Source organism: Hipposideros armiger, unplaced genomic scaffold, assembly GCF_001890085.2.
Source record: "Hipposideros armiger isolate ML-2016 unplaced genomic scaffold, ASM189008v1 scaffold_62, whole genome shotgun sequence".
Taxonomy (NCBI): domain Eukaryota; kingdom Metazoa; phylum Chordata; class Mammalia; order Chiroptera; family Hipposideridae; genus Hipposideros; species Hipposideros armiger.
Genome location: NW_017731412.1, coordinates 1,029,652 through 1,049,103, shown reverse-complemented (window position 1 = coordinate 1,049,103; position 19,452 = coordinate 1,029,652). Strand labels below are relative to the sequence as shown.

General features: G+C 41.6%; 1 protein-coding gene across 1 annotated transcript in view; it reads left to right on the top strand.

The window, feature by feature from the left end:
* Positions 1-19,452, top strand: part of HECTD4 (HECT domain E3 ubiquitin protein ligase 4) — a 143,560-nt gene that overhangs the window by 42,700 nt on the left and 81,408 nt on the right. The window contains exons 12-24 of the mRNA XM_019641571.1: positions 2,593-2,825; positions 3,200-3,345; positions 4,883-4,953; positions 5,578-5,683; positions 6,268-6,388; positions 7,092-7,220; positions 9,203-9,327; positions 10,841-10,994; positions 12,119-12,219; positions 13,870-14,068; positions 16,409-16,528; positions 17,651-17,755; positions 18,882-19,045. Coding sequence (XP_019497116.1) covers positions 2,593-2,825; positions 3,200-3,345; positions 4,883-4,953; positions 5,578-5,683; positions 6,268-6,388; positions 7,092-7,220; positions 9,203-9,327; positions 10,841-10,994; positions 12,119-12,219; positions 13,870-14,068; positions 16,409-16,528; positions 17,651-17,755; positions 18,882-19,045 — 1,774 coding nt within the window. The remainder of the gene's footprint in view (positions 1-2,592; positions 2,826-3,199; positions 3,346-4,882; positions 4,954-5,577; positions 5,684-6,267; positions 6,389-7,091; positions 7,221-9,202; positions 9,328-10,840; positions 10,995-12,118; positions 12,220-13,869; positions 14,069-16,408; positions 16,529-17,650; positions 17,756-18,881; positions 19,046-19,452) is intronic.

The following is a 19,452-nucleotide window of genomic DNA, read 5'->3' as shown; positions in this document are numbered from 1 at the left end:
AAAAAAAAAAAAAAAAAGACTGAGCAGAGAAATCAGTAGTTACACGCGCCACAGGCCAAACTCAGATGTTGGACTTAAAGATGAGGCCTTTAAAGCAACTTTTATAAACATATTCAAAGAGCTAAAGGAAACCACATTTAAAAGATTAAAGGAAAGTATGATGACTATGATTAAACAAATAGAGAATTTCAACCAATAAATTATTTTTTAAAAAGAACCAATTGGAAGTTCTAGATTTGAAAAGTTCAATGACTGAAAAGAAAAAAATCATCAGAGTGGCTCAACAGTAGGTTGAGATGGTGGGACATAGATGGATAGTTATCCTACCTACATAACAGAAAAAGACACTTTTGAGGAGTCCTGGTCAGGTATTTTTGTAGAATGTCCCACAGTTTGGGTTTATCTGATGTTTTCTCATTTTAAACTGAAGTTACAGATTTAAGTTACTGCAGAGATGAAGTGCTTTTCTCATTACAGGGTACATGATATCAGCATGACTTATTACTGCCCGTGATGTTGCAATTGATCACTTGGTTTAAATGCCGGCTTTTTTCACTGCAACGTTACACTTTTCTCTTTCCATACTCTGTTAGAAGCAAATCATTAAGCCCACACTCACGGAAGGAGGGAATTAAGCTCCACCTCCTAGAAGGAAAAGCATCAGAGAATTTGTGGACATAGGTTAATCACCACAGTAATTAATAAATATTTGCGGGGAGGTGATACTTTGAGGCTATGCATTTATTCAGATGTTTTATTTCTTCTCAAGTTAGTTTTGGTAATTTGTGTCTTTCTAGAAATTTGTGCATTTTATCCAAGCTTCTTAATTGTTGCTCGTAATATCTTCTTATAATTAATTTAACTTTTATAGGGTCAGTAGTCACTTCTCTGCTTTGATTCTTCATTTTGGTAGTCATGTAAATTTACTAAAAATCATTGAATTGTGCACTTATAATTTACATACCATGAAATTCATCTATTCTGTCTTGATAAAGTGCTAAAAAAATAAGCAAAAAGAAAAGGAGAAAGTCAACTGTATATTAGTAACTCCTTAATTTTTATCTCCAAGCCTCCTGCCTGAACTCGAGACTATGTATTCGCATCCACTTGGATATCTAATAGGCATCTTCAGCTTAACATGTCAAAAACACTCCCAATTTCTCCTCCTCTCCAAATCTATACCTACTGAGTTCCAGTATATGAATCACTGTTTTTTCATATACTCAGACCAAAAATTTGGGGTTATTTCTCTATGACTCTCATCCTCTCACACCCCACACCCAAGTGGACATCTGCAAATCCTGTGAGCTCCATCCTTCAAAATATATCCCACATCCAGCCACTTCCACTGGCCGTGCAGCTGCAACTTTAGTCTAGGCCGCCATCTTCTTCACCCAAATTAGCATAGTAGCCTCCTCACCAGCCTTCCTCCTTCCTCCGCAGCTGCCCTCCTCTACCCGCATCTCCACGTAACAGCCAGAGCCTTACAATCTGAAGTAGTCAGATCTATCACTCTGCTCAGACACCTCCTCTGGCTTCCCTTCTCACTCAGTAAAAACCAGAGACCCCATCTATTTGGGTAGATCCCAAAGCTGGCTTTCAAAATCTTTGGTGAGCATGAATAATACTAACCTGTGTTCTATTGTTATAAGATCAGGGACTCAAAAGGCACAGAAGAGAGTGGGACCCTGCCTGGCCTTAGGGTTCATACGCAATGGGAAGGTTTAGTTTTGGCAACATTTACCTTCCCTTTGGTTTCCTGAAGTCCTTTTCTCATAATTCCTACTGCCCACAATTCTTTTGCAGCTCTAAGGGTCCTTCACCCAGGCCTGCCTCTCCAGGTTCCCTATTTTCCTGTTCCTTTTAAGTTGTTCATTTCTGCTGTTTTAATGAAAAAGATAAAAAGAAACCAATCTTTTTTTTGTACTTTGCCTATTTGGGTTATTTCCACTTCCATTCCCTGAATGCCTATAACCATCCATGAAGCATTTATTATTATATAAGAGGATGCTTGTCAATCCTCACAAGGGTAGAACTGATGGCTATTTAGGCTGTGAAATGAAATAAAAATGAAATAAAAATGTTGAGGTATTGTGAGAGGAGATATTTCTGGATCACGGAAGGGGTGGGGGTGGGCTCTACCATAAAGGAGCCATAGAAGATAGAGATTTTACCAGAATAATTACCTGCATGGGCTCTGAGCTGAGATGGTCTGAATTCAAATCCTAGCTCTACTATTTTTAGTAGCTGTGTGATCTAGAGCGAGTTACTTAACTTCTCTGACTCTTGATTTACTCCTTTATAAAACAGGGCTAAAATAGCCTAAGTTCATAATGATGTTGTAAGGTAATGCACGTAAAGCATTTAGCTTGTTGTCAAGCATGTAGAAAGGGCTCCCTGATGGAAGCTACTTGTACTCTAAAATAAAAAGGAAATTCTCAAGTGTTTTCACCCTAGCACCCATTGGGGAGGAGATGAGAGCCAAGATATCCGCACCTCGTGTATGTGCACCTTCTGTAAGTCAGAAGGCTGTTCCTTGGGGGCCGCCCATGGAGATGTCTTTCCTCACTGAGTTTCCTTTTCATCTTCTAGAAGAGGCTATAACCACGAATGAGGTTATAAACCAGTTACTGCACCACGTTGGTGCGATGTGCATACACCAACTCAATCTTCTTGCTACCAACCCAAACCTTCCCATCACAAGTGTCTTGGGCAAGCAGCACCCAATCGAAGCACACCATCTTAGCAGTATCTGTGACATTATGGAGAAGGCCATGGTTAACGGGGACACCTGTATTATCCGCTGCATTCTCGTTGTCTTTCAGGTAAGCACACTTTGGAGATAAATAAGATAATAGAGAAAAAAGAAACAGCAGCCTTGGCTTCAACCAGCTGATTTCTACCAGAAGAAAAATTTAATAACGTTCATGTCTTGCATCTCACCACGTTCTAATCCTGTAATTAGAATTATTATCACACTCATTGCACGGCAGTTAATGGAGTATCGCCATATGTAGCTCATTGCAATTAATACATGTGAAATATTTACTATAATTATACCATTACACAATAGAAGAGATTGTGGTTAAAATTTCAGCTAGGCATCTATTCATAAGAATATCTACCATGTATGTTCGGAGGGATAATTTTATCCCCTGTAGGATTAGTGTTCTTAGATATGCCCCTTATGTTTCTGTAGGTGGTGTTTAAATTTTTCTTCAGCCCACAAACCGAAAGGAATCGAGACATCATTCGACGATCGGGATTGCTTCTTTGGCAGTTGTTGATGGCACCAAAAGATCACATTTGCCCTGAAATTCAGAAGGAAGTCTGCCTTGCCATCAGGTAAGCAGCAAATGACTCTTTAGTGCTCTCTGCAAAATGCTTCTGTGCACTGCGTTGCCATCTTCTGGGCCAGCTGGTAGCATCCATGTCTCTGACCCCGTCCCAGCCAGGACCTCACGCTTAGAGGGTGCTTTAATGGGGCAGGGGTTTGTGGCCCCACTCCCAGAGGACCCAAGGCATCCGTTTACTCATTTCCTCATCTCACCGTTTGGATCTTAAAAAAACAAAAGGAAAATACGCTTGATGTGGACATTTTGATGGTTTGCAAGCAGATGTTTATGTCATTTGGGGGAGAGTGTGGCAAGGTGGTTAAGAAGCAAGCTGACCTTGGCAGCAGGCAGACCTGGGTGCGAGTCTTTGCTCTGCCACTGACTAGCCGTGACCTTGATTTGAGGCTTCCATCTCCTCAGCTAGAAATGGGCTTAAAAATTGTACCCGCGTAGGTTTGTGAGATTTTATTATGATAAGGCTCTGACGCAAAGTAAGTGCTCAACAATGTTAGCCTTTTAATTTTAAAATCTGCTTAAAGCCTTGTTAGATAAGACGGAAGAATTTATGGGCTCTTTTCTATTGTTATGTAATCTATCCATATATATTTTTTGAGTGCGATGAACTTGTATCAAGGAATATAGCCTTCATGTGACCAAGTATAATTTAGTGACCAAGAGAGAACTGAGTGCTTGGTTTGGAAGCGCTGTAGGACAGGGGCGAGCCGAGAGGAGGGTGATTTTTTTCCCCTTTCATAATAGATTACACTTTGGATCTCTTTCTGTTGAGAGTACTAAGACAAAAAATTAAAATCTAGTGCCATGGGGAACCTCCTGGGTATGTTCACTGTCTTGATTGTGGTGATGCTTTCATGGGTGTACACATATATCACAACTTATCAAATTGTACACTTTAAATATGGGCACTTTATTGTATGTTAAATCATAAAACAAGAAAAAGAAAAGAAATCTGGTGCCATTTGCAATACGGTTCTTTCTGTCCTTTTGGAAGAGCTGAGAATTAGAAAGTCCCCCTTTCAGGGCGGCCGGTTAGCTCAGGTGGTTAGAGCGCAGGCTTATAGCACCAAGGTTGCTGGTTCAATCCCCACGTGGGCCACTGAGTTGCGCCCTCCACAACTAGATTGAAACAACTACTTGACTTGGAGCTGATGGGTCCTGGAAAAAAACACTTTTCCCCAATAAAATAAAATAATTTTTTTTAAGAAGTCCCCCTTTCAAATGATTTTTGGGGCACAATCTGCATATATGCCTAGCTTGACTCCACTGACTTTTATGGCTTCATTCTCCTTAGTCAATTCTGCAGGGGACCTCAGGTAAATTATGTTGGTAATTCACAGATAGGAGAGGGAAACTGTCAGGGAGGTGATTGGACTCTGATGACAGTGGATTCAGGTTCAACTGCTTTTTTAGTGATGAAACTTACCTCCGAGTTTTATGTAACCAAAGTGGCCTCTAATAAAATTTTAAATAAAGTTTCTGTTTTCTAGAATGTTTGTTTAAAAGCTTATTTGACTTTTCTGTCATTTCAGCTCTGGTTTAAATATCTTGTACCCAGGTGAAACTGAAATCAATAACTTACTTAAGCTGGTCTTAACAGAAGGTGAGAATTATCCTTGAATTATCCTTGAACTACCATTCTTTTTCTGTCCCTAAGGTAACAACTAGGTATTAAGATAATAGATTTTTTTTCTTCATATCTATTAATTAGCCTTAATTTAAAAAACGTATCTGCACATATGCCAATATTTCAACCAGATTGAAAGCAGGGACCGTGTTTTATGTATCTTCAAGCTTTGTGAACCTTTCTATTTCCACTGCCCAGTGTCATATACCTGACTGGAGAGGTTTAATGAATGTTAAAGATAAAACTTCTTTGGGAATTCTATGCTGGCTTATTAAAATGCAACTTTTAAAGTTAGACTAAACAACAATACCAAAACCACCATGTCAAAGACACTGCATGTATAAGCAGCATCAAGGAGTTAGAAATCACACTTGGTGATATGTCAGGGGAGTAACTACAGGTAAATCAGGACGCACTGGTTAAAAAAAGTCAGGTGGGTTGTGATGTACGTAGTTCCTGCTGCCATTTCTTGTGTAAGTACAGACGCCCGGTGCCCCTAGGTTGCCGACAGCCTGATTGTTTAAAGTATTTTTTTTTTCATAGCATCAGTTTTCTGAGTGTCATTACCAGGGTAGTTGACGGAGCTTTGTTCTGTGTTAGGAGAGAGAAACAGTGGCCTCGCCCAACTGCGGGACGTGATTCTCACCAACTTAGCTGAGCAGCTTCAGAACAACCGGTTTGGCAGCGAGGATGATGACCACTACAGGTGACGCCAGTTATCTTAGTCACTGCTAGCGTTTTCTTTGTGTTTTGTTCAGTCATCAGTTTACATTGAAACGTGTCTGATCAATTTTAGTCGCCCGTAATATCTAATATAAATAGCATGTCAAGTCTGAACTGCAGATCATTTGAAAGATGATAAATCCCACTGTTGCCCTAAGAAATGATACAAGCATGGTTCAGTTTTATCAGTAAAGCCACTTGGGCCTGGAGAAAGCGTGCTTTGCAGAAATAATGAATGGAGCTTGTTTAAGAAATCTTGGTGGCGGGTGTCACCCCAATTGCTGGTCTGTGAGAAAGGGTGAGGGTGCTTAGAGCTCGGCGGGGAGAAAGGTGTTGGTTTCTTTGCTGTTTATAAACTGCTTGGCCTAGGTGCTTAGGCACCGTTTCGTTTCTATAAGTTTGATTTAGATAGTACACCTGGTTGTTAGCATCATTGCTGAGTAAGATGATTGACGTACAGAAGCATTTAATTTTGTATCTTTGTCATCTTGTACCAGTTGTATAAAATGTATCTTTTTATTACTAAACCATCCATATCTCATTGTTACGTTTTTCCTGCATTTAAAGACTAAATGATGAACTTTTACACTACATTCTGAAGATCGTTGTACGAGAATCCTGTATCTTAATCACCAAGTGCCAAACTGTCTCTAAAGATGATTTTCAAAAACTCCTTTCAACTGTGCCTGTAAGTAAAAAATGTGTTTCGTGAAAGCAAAATTGTATACAGTGTTCCTGTTTTCATTTTACTGTGTGGAGGTGTATGTTTGTTTAAAACATACTTACGCACCCACTTTACAAGGATAGTCTTAATTGATGAAGGTCCATGGATGACTGTGCTTGTCCTAGAAATGTAAACCTAGACAAATCCACTAGAAATACTTCCTCTAAAGACTACTCCTCCTGCTTTACATGTTGTGTTGCAATAAATTATTTGATTGAATTTGGATATTTTTGTTTTGTTTAAAATAGTGAGGATTTCTTCCCGTTTTGATTTTAAATTCAGCGTTGTTTTCTATCTAAACTATCAGTGTTTTACACAGACTGATAAGAACCAAAAAATTCTTTTAAGGGTCTGGGTAGAGTCTTCTCTCATGGAGACACGTGTGAGGGGAAGGAGGGTGGGAAAGAAGAATTTGTAAGAGGCAAAAATTCAAGTAAGTATCTGAGTGATCAATGAGAATTCCATAGTAGAAGGCAGAAAGTTATGGTCAATGTGTCAAATTATGTATCAAAGGCTTAGAAATAAGTCACCTGAGAAACTAACTTGGTCTGTTTTCTGTACTTTCTCTTTTGCTTCCCTTGTTGAAATCTTTTAAAAACATGAGGATTACATGATCCCTTCTTTCAGTAGGATCTAGGTCATTTAAATGCCCTTATTTGTATTAAAGGCTGCATCCTCCTGCCTGCGCTATCTGATGGCAGTTCAGAACCACCTTCTCAGTAACACTATTTTGATTAAACCTGATGAGAATGATGACAGTGACAACTCCTTGCAGGGAGAGACATTGAAGGTACAGGTAATCACCAAGCTTTATTCTAACGATGCTTTCTACCTAGTGTGTAAAGCACAGTTTAGGTGGCTAAATTCCTGTGTATTATGATGTCAGATTTCACCTTGTGGCTTATATTTTTGTGAGAGGTAATATTAGGTCGCTCATTTCATAGAGTTTTATGTCATTGCACAGTAGTTACCATATTTGTGACACTCTCATAACGTGTCATCCATGTGCTCCTGTCAATCTTTTTGTGCCTTTGTTTATTTTCATCTTTTTTCAAGAACTATAAAATATGGCACTTACAAGTGATCTCATACACACCTGAAAGTTTTATTTATATATAAATATGTAAATAAACCCAGGAGCATAACATTTTAACCAATTTTGACATTTTGGCTGGTTTATTATAGTGTCTTGATTCAAGTAAGTTTAAAAAGGTGATAATTTTCTTGGAATTATCTCACAATTATTTATATTGACCAATTTATTTTATAAACCTAGAATTCATTTCATTTTCTATAATTACTATTCAGTTAGCTTCTGTGTGAACTCAGTTTGTTCCCACATGGCAATTTATAGCCATCAAAGACTTTTTTATAGCAGTGGCCATTATCATTTTGATGGATGCTAGAGGCTGTTTGCATTGTTCCTCAGAAATTCATCTTTGTGGGAGAATTAAAGAAGTCAATAAATGATTCTTCCTAAAATGTCAACTAAAATGCACTGAAAAATTAACCAAGGAAGCCATAATTAAAGATAAAAGCCATAGAGTTTATCCTTTTCTTTCTCCTTTATGCATGTAATCATACACCTGCTAGCTCATGTTTATGAGTTTACCTCATTATGTAATCAGTTTTTAAACAGGCAGAAAGGTGTGAATTAATCATTTAAATTGCCGATACTATTTATTACCTTCTCTTGCCTTAGTTTCCTAATCAGTAAAAAGGGACAATAATAACATCTGTATTGTAGGCGGGTGTGAGGATTAGAGACGAGGCTCTGAGACACCTGGCCCACTGCTGACCCCCCACCCCCACCCCCCGCCGTGTGCAGTCAGTAGCTGATGAGTCATGTGATCACTGCGACCGAAACTATGATTTGTCTGCTCAGCTCAGAATCCTTTTCTCTTAATGATCAAAATACCTTGATTCCCCCACAAAACACTTTGATACCAAAAATAAGACCCCAGAAAATTCCCGCAATGAAAACCAGTGTTCTCTGTTTGAAAGGCTACATTTTATAAATTCTTAATTAACCCATGGAAACAAATACTCTTGGTGAAGGCAGACTAGGCAGTGTTGTCTAGTATTTCTTGGGGGGAGGGGGGGGGGACAAAAAACACAGATCTCATCTAAACAGTTAGTTTGTATTTTTTAATAGAAAATAATCGTAAACTAAACATTTCTATGATCTTAACTAGTGTTTCTGAACACATTATTTAGTATTTGTCTCCCACAAACTCTCTAATAGTTATTTTTAATGTTTAATAGTCTATAACTGCCTGCGACTTTAATTGAATTTTTTTAACGTGCTTACTTTCAAGTGTAATGGCTTAAAACCTTAAGTAAAAAGGTCACTTGTACTGTTTCAGAATGTTGTGTTTTTGTCTCATTTTATTCACCGCCTATACACGCGCCTTTTACTGTTCTGTTTTTCTCTTTAGCTATCCTCATACCACTCAAGGCAAGCGTCCACCTGGGCAGTTTCTGGGCTGGCCACCGGAAGCTCTCTTGTGCTGGAGGGGATGGGAGAAATGGCTTTTCTCCTGGGGACTCGGTGTGCTCCCCGGGAAATACTGCGTATTTCTGTCAGCACTCCCGACCTTAGCCTCCCAAATCAAACTGCTTCTTGCCATCCTAGCGGACCTTACTGCTTTGGGCTTCTTCTGGCCACCTCATTATTTAATTTGGAAATGCATCATAAAAGACGCCATTTCATGTTGTCATTGTGAGCGTATATTCGTCACAAAGCTTAAAAATAACATTATGATATTTTCTACCTAGGAACTAAAGGTCAGTATTTTGGCTCTTGCCACCCAGATCCTGACTGGATGCGATGAAGTGCTGGAAATGCTACAGCAGGTCACAACTGCCCTCATAAATAGTGACATAGCTGACCGTGAGCAGAGGTGAGGAAATGGGTTGAGAACTGGGACCTGCTGCCCTCCAGGAAGAAGGGTTTGTTTACAAAAGCAGAATCTCTTAGAACAGAGCGTCAGTGGTTCGCTTCATACAGAGGGAGTGTTGTGAGAATAGGTTGAAACGGCAAGTGTTTCAAAACCAAGTGCAATTGAACTCTTTAATGGTGCTTTTAAGTGCGATTGGGCTCACAGCCATCATCTCAGGGCAGCAGGGTTGTGGGGGGCAGCACTGCCTCTGACCTTTGGGCCTTCACCATCATTACGCCTAAACCGGCCTTTCCTTCAGGTATCTAGCTCAGCACCGTGTGCACTTAGTGACTCATGATAAGTACCTCAGGGAAGGAAAAATGGCTGAGTGACACGGAATATTAACTACGATGCACAAGTTGACACTGACATGATACCTCAAGATTTTACTGTAATTTTACTTCTTCAGATACCGGAGTGACCTATATAGAGGGTAAACTTCTCATTCCTAGTCATAAGGCTCTTTCTCAGCTCCCCCCATTAAAATTCCTGCTGTGGTTTGCTGTTAGAGACGACTGCCATGCTCTATGTGTTAACGATTTTGATGTTAGAGCTGCCGATCTAGAACAATCCTGCAGAGTTAACTTTTCCTCCAGTGACCCTAGCTGTCCCCATGTCCCCATCTCTTGGCCACTCCCAGAGAGTAGGTGGGAACTGAGAACAATGTAATCCAGATAGGCGTCAAATTTGGGCTTGTCCAGGCAGGTAGGGTCCACTGCTGGCCCGTGGTACAGTCTGAGAGCCTGGGAGGCGTCAGCTCTGCTCCTGGCTCCAACCCCAGTCTCCTAGGTCGTCTTAGAGAATATACATAACCCACATCTTTCTTCTAGCATATATATCTTCTAGTCACATATATCTTCTAGCAGATTAGGATATTGGGTAATCATCTCACAATATGTAGATATATCAAATCATTATGTTCAGCTTAAATTTATACAATGTTACATGTCAATTAGATCTTAGTAAAACCGGGTGGGGAAAAGAATGTGGCCTGAAAGACAAATTAAAAACCTGCGTGCCACTGTGCCTGCTGTGAGCCAGTTTCTCTAGGCCAGAAGCAGGTAGCCCGGCCGTGGGCAGGCGACTTGGGGTTGAAGCTCTTCATTTTCTCGCTGTCACGAGACTCAGGCAGCACAGTCAGAGCCAAGTTCCCAGAGCCAAGGAACTTTGCAGGTGGTAACTACCTAGAGTGGCCTTTGGCATCTTAGGACCCATATAAAGGTGCCATGAAATGCACCATGTAAACTTTGTTTTGGCAAAAATCATGGGTTGAAAGTGAAACCTATGACAGATTTCTGTTATCTCCCTCAGTGGTAGAAGGTGGGACATTTGTGGACTGAATTGCTGGAACCATAGTGCTTAGCTAGTTCAAGGAAATGCGGGTTGAGAGAATTTGTCAGGTAAGGTGATGTCAGTTGCTTCTTTGTATGATTGGGAATTGCTTAAGCTGTGTGTTTTCTTGAACTTTTTGTAGGTTAAAAGGCTTGGAACAAGTTACTAAGGCTACTATGCTTGGTCACCTTCTTCCAGTGTTACTGACCTCCCTGATGCATCCAAATTTGCAGACTCTGACCATGGCCGATGCCCTGATGCCTCAGCTAGTACAGCTGGTTCTCTATACCAGTCAGGTATGACCCCTGGTGTGCCAAAGCCAACTGCCCTTCTGCCAACCCCTTCTCATGGCGGCCATGGGCATTCACTGATGGCAGATTACATATAACCATGTCTTTCAGAAGCCAAGGGAAATAGTGATGGGATGAAGAAAACTATCATGTCTTAAAAATAAACTGAAATAGGGCCGGCCGAGTGGCTCGTTGGTTAAGAGTTGGCTTAAGAGTGCAAGCTCTGAGCCACAGGGCCGCTGGTTCAATTCCCACATGGGCCAGTGACGCTGCGCTCGAGCTCAGCTGTCACTGAGTTGCCAATAGGTTGGCAGGATGGCTCAGCTGGTGTAACAACAAGATTGTCTGTTCGATGGTGGGCTATACCTACCCGCAACTAAGACTGAACTCAGCATCTTGAGCTGAGCTGCCGCCCGGATGGCTCAGTGGATAGAGCATGAGCTCTTAACAACAAAGCTGCCGGGTTCGACTCCCATGTGGGATGGTGGCGATGCCCACCTGCAACTAAGACTCATCTCGGCACCTTGAGCTGAGCTGTCACCAGATGGCTCAGTGGACAGAGCATGCACTCTTAACAACAAGGCTGCTGGTTCGATTCCCGCATGGGATGGTGGCTACACCCACCCACAACTAAGATCAAATACAGCACCTTGAGCTTAGAGGCCATGAGCTGCTGACGGGCAGCCAGATGGCGACTGGCGCCCTCCACAACGAAGACTGAAGAACAACAACTTGTCTGGTCCCATCCCCCAATTCCCCAATAAAAAAATCTAAAAGAATAAAAATAAACTGAAATAGTAAGGGAAAACATTTCATTTGTTTGACTAAATGACTACAGTGTTTTAGCAAGTGTTATTGCTGGTCAGCTGTAAACATGCTAACCTACAATGTTACCGAGATCCCCATATGATACTGAGCCTCCTGAGTCCTTGCTGGCTATGGGTAACCAATATAAATATGCTCCATTCTAATGTTAAATAAAGTGATGTTCAGTGGCCACAGTAGCAAAGCATTTCTTAGCGAAAGAGGACAAAAAGACAATTTAAGTGAGAATTCCAAGTGTGGCTCTGGTACCATCCAGATAACCGACAGTCAGCACTTTAGGGCGTGATGATGGTTTTGTGTTTCAGACGGCTTTGCTGCTTAAAACCCAGTGTCCCGTTTTTGCCGAGTTGGGCTGTTCCCCATGTGGTGCCTCAGACCAGAAGGGCAGGCTGGTCCCCGATGACAGGTGAGGATGCTGCTTGCTTGCAGGAACCCCCGCCTTGTTTTCTTCTGGTGAAAGCCGAGTGCACCTTCTACAAAATGATTTTTTAGCAAGGACTCTCTAACTGGAAAAAGGAGGAGAATTCAGAGTCAAGATTTTACAGATAATTGTAGAATTGCTTTGTAGAGTTACTATAGGAACAGGTTAGGATAAATTTCCCCACAGATCAAGAGAGCAGTTCAGAATGGACAAATTGCCCTATACTAATCATGGGGATGGAAAACATTGTGACTTTGGCCGACGTTTGACAGTTTCTTAAAAAGTCAACATACACCAACCATGTGACCCAGCTGTTTCACTTCTTGGTATTTACACAAGAGAAAAGAATGAATCGATCCTTCCAAAGAATTGTGCATGAAGGTCATATAGCTTTGGTTGGAATAGCCCCAAAACAAGAAGCAACCCAAATGCCCATCAACAGGGGAAGGAGGGATAAGCACATGACAGCACATCCATGTGATGGAATCCTGCTCAGCAACAATAACGAATAAACTATGGGTATTCAACAACATGGGTGAATCTTAGACTATGTAGCTGAGCGAAAGAAGCCAGATCCCTCCCAAAATACGTTTTACATACATAAAACTCTAACAAACACAAACTAATTTCTAGTGACGGAAAGAAAAGACATGCTCGCCTGGATTTCCAAGGAGGAGGAGACTTCACGGGGTATACAAATGCCCAAACTTACCAAGTTGTACACTTTACGTTGTGCAATTTATTCCATGTCACTTACATCTCACTAAAGCTGCCTTTCAAAGCACTGAGCAGGAAGGAAGGACTGTGGCTTTCTCTGGAGCAGTCTTGCTGTCCCAGGGAGCTTTGTGCAGCGATGAAAACTTGTATCTCTGTTGTCCAGGACTGTCAGCCACAGCCACGTGCTGTTACCAAGCACTTGCAGTGTAGCTAATGTGACCAAGAAATTCAATTTTAAACTGTCTTTAATTCTGATTCAATTTAAATGGCCACATTTGACCAAGTGGCTACCGTATTGGATAGCCCAGCTAAAGAGAGTAAGAGAATTCTACAACAGCTAAGTGCAGCATATAGGAGCTTGTATTCCACACCCGTGGGCCTGTGAAGTGTTTGAGAGTTCAATTACAGTAGATAAGAGGAACTTTGAAGGTACTTTCCTTTAGTAAAAATTACAGTAAAAAGTAGTGGTGTAGATTCATGGAGTTTTCCACAATTGACCTTTAGATATCAACAAAAGGAATCTTTATAGGACTCTAATCCTGTGGGGCTTGAAAAGTGGCCAGTCTTAAAGGTCCCTTACAGTATCTTTTTTTTCCTGAGTGACTTTAAATGAGAGTGGACCAGGTCCTCTCCTGGATGTGAATTGGGCTTCCCTCTTGAAATGGGGTAGAGTGGGGAGCGGGAATGCAAATATGTTGTGTAACAACAAAAAAGGAAAAAGAACCTTACATATAGGAATTTTTTCAATGTTTCTGATCGCCAGTGATACCAAGCGTTCGAAAGCCACACTGTGGTCACACTGCATGCGGTGGAAAACTAAAGCGTAATTTCTTAACCTTTTGTGTTTCACTGTGTACGTGTTTTCTTCTTCCTGTCTGTGCTGCCAAGCTCCATCACTTTCTTTGTGTCTGGTTTTAGAATGCTGGAAGAGAAGGAAGAGCCAGGCTTTCTCACTGGTTTGAAGATCCCTGCTCCCTGGGCTGCTGGGAAGACTGTGGAAACGGTCCACCCTGTCAGAGACAACTACAAATTTAAAGAAACTGTCCATATTCCGGGGGCTCGCTGCCTGTATCTTAGATTTGATAGCAGGTGCTCTTCACAATATGACTATGACAAAGTAAGCAAGACCTGCCTAATACTGGTTCCACCTTTGATAAACTGACTTCTTAGAGGCTTCTTATTTTTCTTTGCTTCTGGTCGCCATCCTTGACTTATTTCTGTCTGCAGACATCTCTTAGGAGAAGTTTCCTAAGATGATGATGATGCCTTGTAGGGTAGTGATTGGGGGGTCCAAAGCCGGCACCTCTGCAATCTACGGACAGTGTTTTAATGACATGTTGAAAGTGGGCTTTTGTAAGCTTTCAAAGTTTAGACCGAGTTGAAGGAAGTTTTCCTTTCCATTCTGCCTACCTCCTGCCTTCCCTCTGTGCTTGGAATTTCTGTAGATGTGTGTGTCCACTCATCTAGAAAGGCCTTACTGCCCAATTCTTGGCGCTTCTCATGTATCTTTTGGGAGAAGGTGGCCTTTAGAAGGGTTTTCAGGTATGTTAGGATCTGCTTATGTTTATTGAATTATTCTTTGCCCTTACCTCAGGGCCCACAGAGATTGATTGATTGATTGATTGATTGATTGATTGATTTTTATTGAGGAACAGCCATGGTCCTTGGTTACACATTGCTTTCATGCTGCAATGGCATAGTTGACTCTTTTAGAGAGGGCGCAGCTCACAGTGGCCCATGTGGGTATCGAACCAGCAACCTTGATATTATCATCACCACGCTGTAGCCAGCTGAGCTAACTAGTCACCCCCCACATAGATTTTTGAGGAAGTGTAGTTTCCAACCTGGCGACTGGACAATTATAAGTAGAAGGAAGCATTTTAGGGCTTGAAGTATTCTCTTCTGTTTATAATTGTTGCATTGTAAACCATCATGTTGAACTTACGAGGAAAGGCTAATGAAATTGTGATATGTAACATTTTAAAAAATCTGAAGGATTATCTAATAGCTTTGTATATACACAGGACTGTTTTTATATAGATTGTTAACTATCTATTATAGCTTTCCTGTGTGAACTGTGTAAGGGCAAATGGACTTAACTCCCACCAGGGGCGAGTTTTAGGTTATAAATAGAGGACTTCTTAACTGTGTATACTGTGAGATGGCAAAATACATTACCGGGCAAATTATAGGACCCTCTTCCCCATTATCTTTTAGGATAGTGAAGATTCCCAGATGTCCAGAGGGGTTTAAGACTTGCCCCCCAAAACTCACCTTAGCTGGAAGCAAGAGAATCTAGAAAATAGTCTTTGGTGGACTTTTCATAAATACATGTCCTGGCACGGTCTACCCCACTTCATAGCTCCTGACATCAGCTACCCCCATTTCCTAGATTCAGACGACCTATTTAAAACGGAAATGGAAGGGGTTGCCGTTTTAGTTAGTGTCATTCTGTTTCTCCTTTAAAAGCCAGCATTCGCATCTTCTGGTGTGTGCTAACCTACACCGCAGCAGACTGTTAAATGTGGAGGCACAGGGCCACTCACTGCAGGAACAGAAGTAAATTTACTTTGCCAGTGGTCCCTGGCTGGTGTCAGCAAAGGTCCAAAGGGGTAAGAAGTCACAGGATGTTAAGTGTCCAGGGCCAAAAGTGCAGCTTTGCGATCCCAGCCGATCTCTCTTACACAGTCAGAGGCCGTCAGAGCGCACCCTGGGAGACAGGGTTGGTTATTTACAGAAGCCAGAGCCTTATACTTCCTGTGAGAGGAGCTGGGTGCCAGAGGACCCCTAAATGCTCTTCCTGCACATGAGAAAGTCGGTTAATTGGATATTAAGGAATAGCCTTTATTGAAGAAAAGTATCGATACATGAAAACTGACCCAAGGAGAAACAGCCCCCTTTCTGGCCCAAATTTGTGTCATTTTCTTTTTATACCATTAAGCAATATCCTAAAACTATATGGCTTATTTTCAATTTGTTGCATTTTTAAAAATCCTCATTCATTGAGGTTTTTGTTTTGCTTTGGTTTTGTTGTTGTATTAGATATAACCATCTTTTCACCTGTATTTGCTCACATTATTAATTTTGGGGAGGATTTAAGGGGCAAACTGTATCTGTTATTAATGAGTTATATGTCATTAGGATTAAAATAGTATTTAAATATATATATAAAATAGTTGAGCATAACTATTTTAATGTGAGGTCCCCAAGTCAATTAAATTGTGATAATATTTATTATTCTGTGGCTGCCCTGGAAATACCAATGGCTGATTGCACCCAAACTAGAGTATTCATTGTATCTTAAAAAAAAAAATCAGGAGATATTAGTTATATTATAATGACACCAGTGACGGGTTATGAATGTATTTTTAAACACACATTTTCTGCAGCCTTTTTATTTGTAGATGTTGTTTTTGTTTTTCTTTTACAGTCTAACAGTCTATTTTCTGTTTTGAAGTTGGTGATATATGCGGGCCCTAACACAAACAGTAGGAAGGTTGCTGAGTATGGCGGCAATACACTGGGATATGGCAGCCGTAGTGTCTTAGGAACTGGCTGGCCGAAAGACTTGGTGAAGGTATGGTATCCGGTCCCATTTGCTTCCTAGAAAAGAAAAATGAACTTATATTCCTCATGGGTCCAAGTATTACCCAGAACTCCAGAAAGAGTTTGCCATGGGGGCTTTTGTTGAAGTGGGGTGGCCTGGCCAGGCCTGTAAAGTCACTGCTTCGTAGAAGGACCCTCCTTTCACTCGTGGGGCGTCCGACCCATGTCCATTGTAGCACTTGTGTCCATATCTACTCCATGGACTAAGGGCATCACAGCATTTCCTTCCCTGTCCGTTAAAAGGACTGCGAGTTCTTTCAGCTTACTTCTTCTCTCGACTCTGTTAGGATGGGTATCCTAGAACCACAGGGCCATTGAAGTTTAAAAATGTGGAATCAATATTTTCAAATGAACTTCGGCCTGTGGAGCAAAAATAATGATCCATTCTCAGACTGATGAAATTTGAGCCACACTTTGTCACCTGGGCCCTTGGACTACAACCTAGAATATGAGTATGAACTGAAATGCCCACTAACACCCCAAACCTCTCAAAAGCCTGTTCCCGGAGCCTTTATCTCACATGCATTATGTCGCATCTCTCATTCAGTTACAGACAGCAAATTACCTCCGGCAGGTGGGAATGGGTAGTCCGGATGCATCCAAAGCTGAGTCAGCACACTGTTAACTGTTTTGTGATCTCCTGCCTTTTGTTTCTTACTCATGGTGCTGGCTCTACAACACAGAGCAAGGTCTCCTAGCTCTCTCTGTGTTCTTCAGAGACTGGCCGTTTGCCTGCCTTATTGGCACACGTGAGGAGGTGAAGTAGAAAGAGGAGGAGGGGCAGAAAGAATAGAAATCTGAGGAATGTATTGCAATTATGCTCAAGATTTGAATCATCTTTACTCTGATTCTGTTATTGGGCCGTTGTGACCCATTTCACAGATGCCTTTGTCCCCAAAGCTCCCTGGTCAGGAGACTGACCTGAAAGGTTGGTGTCCAAATGGGATGGGATGGAATGTGAATTTAAAAAGCAAGCGAGAAAGGGAGTGAAATATTGATGGTCCTTTTGAAAGTAAATCTCTGAAATTCATTGCTCTCTTGAAAAGTGTGTGTCTTGTTTTTAAAGTGCATTTTCCCCCCCTTAAATTTTAAGGTGGAAGGAGATACAGTCACCTTCTCCTTTGAAATGAGAAGTGGCCGTGAACACAACACTCCTGATAAAGCTATGTGGGGCTTTGCTTGCACAGTTCGCGCTCAGGTACTTGAATCTAACTGCTGTGGACATAATGTCCATTCTCCTCTGTGCCTTGGTTACACAAATCATATTTGCCTTGGAAACAGGGCAAAATATGAGCTCCTGTTTCATCCATCTCTTCCATGTTGCAACAGTAGGCAACTAATTAGTCAGTAGTGGTGACTGTAAAATTAGCTGTTTTACAGTAGGAGTAAAATTAGCTGTGACCTCAAATCAGTTCAGCAGCACAGAGACCCCATTGCTAGGGCCTCTGTCTTCAAAGCCTGGACAGGTGATCTGCCTCCAGCATCTTTCCATAGGGCAGAGAAGGCTCGAACACCTAATAGAAGTAAGCACTTGGATTCGGGATTTTAAGAGTAGTAGGATCAGATGATTTTCATTCGGTTCCCAAAGGCTTTTCTTGCTAGTCTAGGTCTGTCGCTGATTAATTACTCATGTTATATGCTGTCTATAGGTTTAATCTACTCTTTTTAGCAGTGGCCAACAGTTTCTACACCCGCCCCCCAAATAAAATTATCTTCCCACTTGGAAAAAAAATGAGAGAGGGAGTAATAGGAGTTTACTTACCCCTCAAGTTGCCTGATTTGTAAAACATACGTTAAACTGGGAGGTTGCTTAAGTTTAAGCAAGTGAAGACTGTGTAGAGTGGAATTCTCTGCTAGAATGGAAGCTCCGTGAGGGCAGGGATCTTTGTTTTTCTCTCTGCTGTATCTCAGGCACCTGGAACAATGGTTGGTACAAAGTAGACACTCAGTATTTAATGAATGAATTCAGTGTAATCATTGACAACATCTTGGTGCGAGCACAGGATGGAGATGACAAAACAAAATAGTGATTTATACCCAGCGAGGCACAGCTGAGAGGAATACCCAAAGAATCGTGCTGTTTCTAATATGGAGTCTTATCGGCTCTTCTCTCTCCAGAACTGGTTGAAATTTCACTCTGTGGTCATTCCCGTGCCACCATCTATCTGCTCATGGTGCTGGGTGCTGTCCCTGTGCCCCATAGCCGTGATACCCAGTACTGCTCTGTGAGCCCCTATGGTTGGGGACAGTGTAGCATGGTGAGCGCAGGTGGAAGGGTCCCCGTGATCACTGACCAGTGTGGTTTGCCCCCGTCTGCATCGTAGGAGTCTTCGGAGGATGTGTCCGGAGGCCTGCCCTTTCTGGTCGACCTGGCGCTAGGCCTGTCTGTGTTGGCTTGTTCCATGTTAAGAATCCTGTATAACGGACCAGAAATCACCAAAGAAGAAGAAGCGTGTCAGGAGCTCTTGCGGTCCAAACTTTTACAAAGGTAACAAAAGGCTCAAACGGGGCTCCTTTTGCTCACAAAGGAAAAAGGAAATTATGTGGAGAACCACTTTTAGGACATTTCCCAGCTGACAGTGCTTCCTGCCTGACAATCCCATGGGTGTCATCGCGTCTAAGAAATAAAATGAAAATTACACCAAAGTGCCTTCTGGCCCATACCTGACTAAATTTGAAATTGCAGCCTTGATCTGCGCAAGCTTTTCTCCAGCCCAAATATTGTGTAATTAAATGTAAGGCTCCCCAAAAGGCTGGGCAGATGGGAGCTAAAGCAAACATAGCAAAATGTTTATTCTAGAATCTAGGGGATGGGTATATGGGTGTTCACCATGTAATTCTTTCAACTTTTCTATATATTTCTAAGTTTTCATAATAAATTGTTGGGGAGGAGGT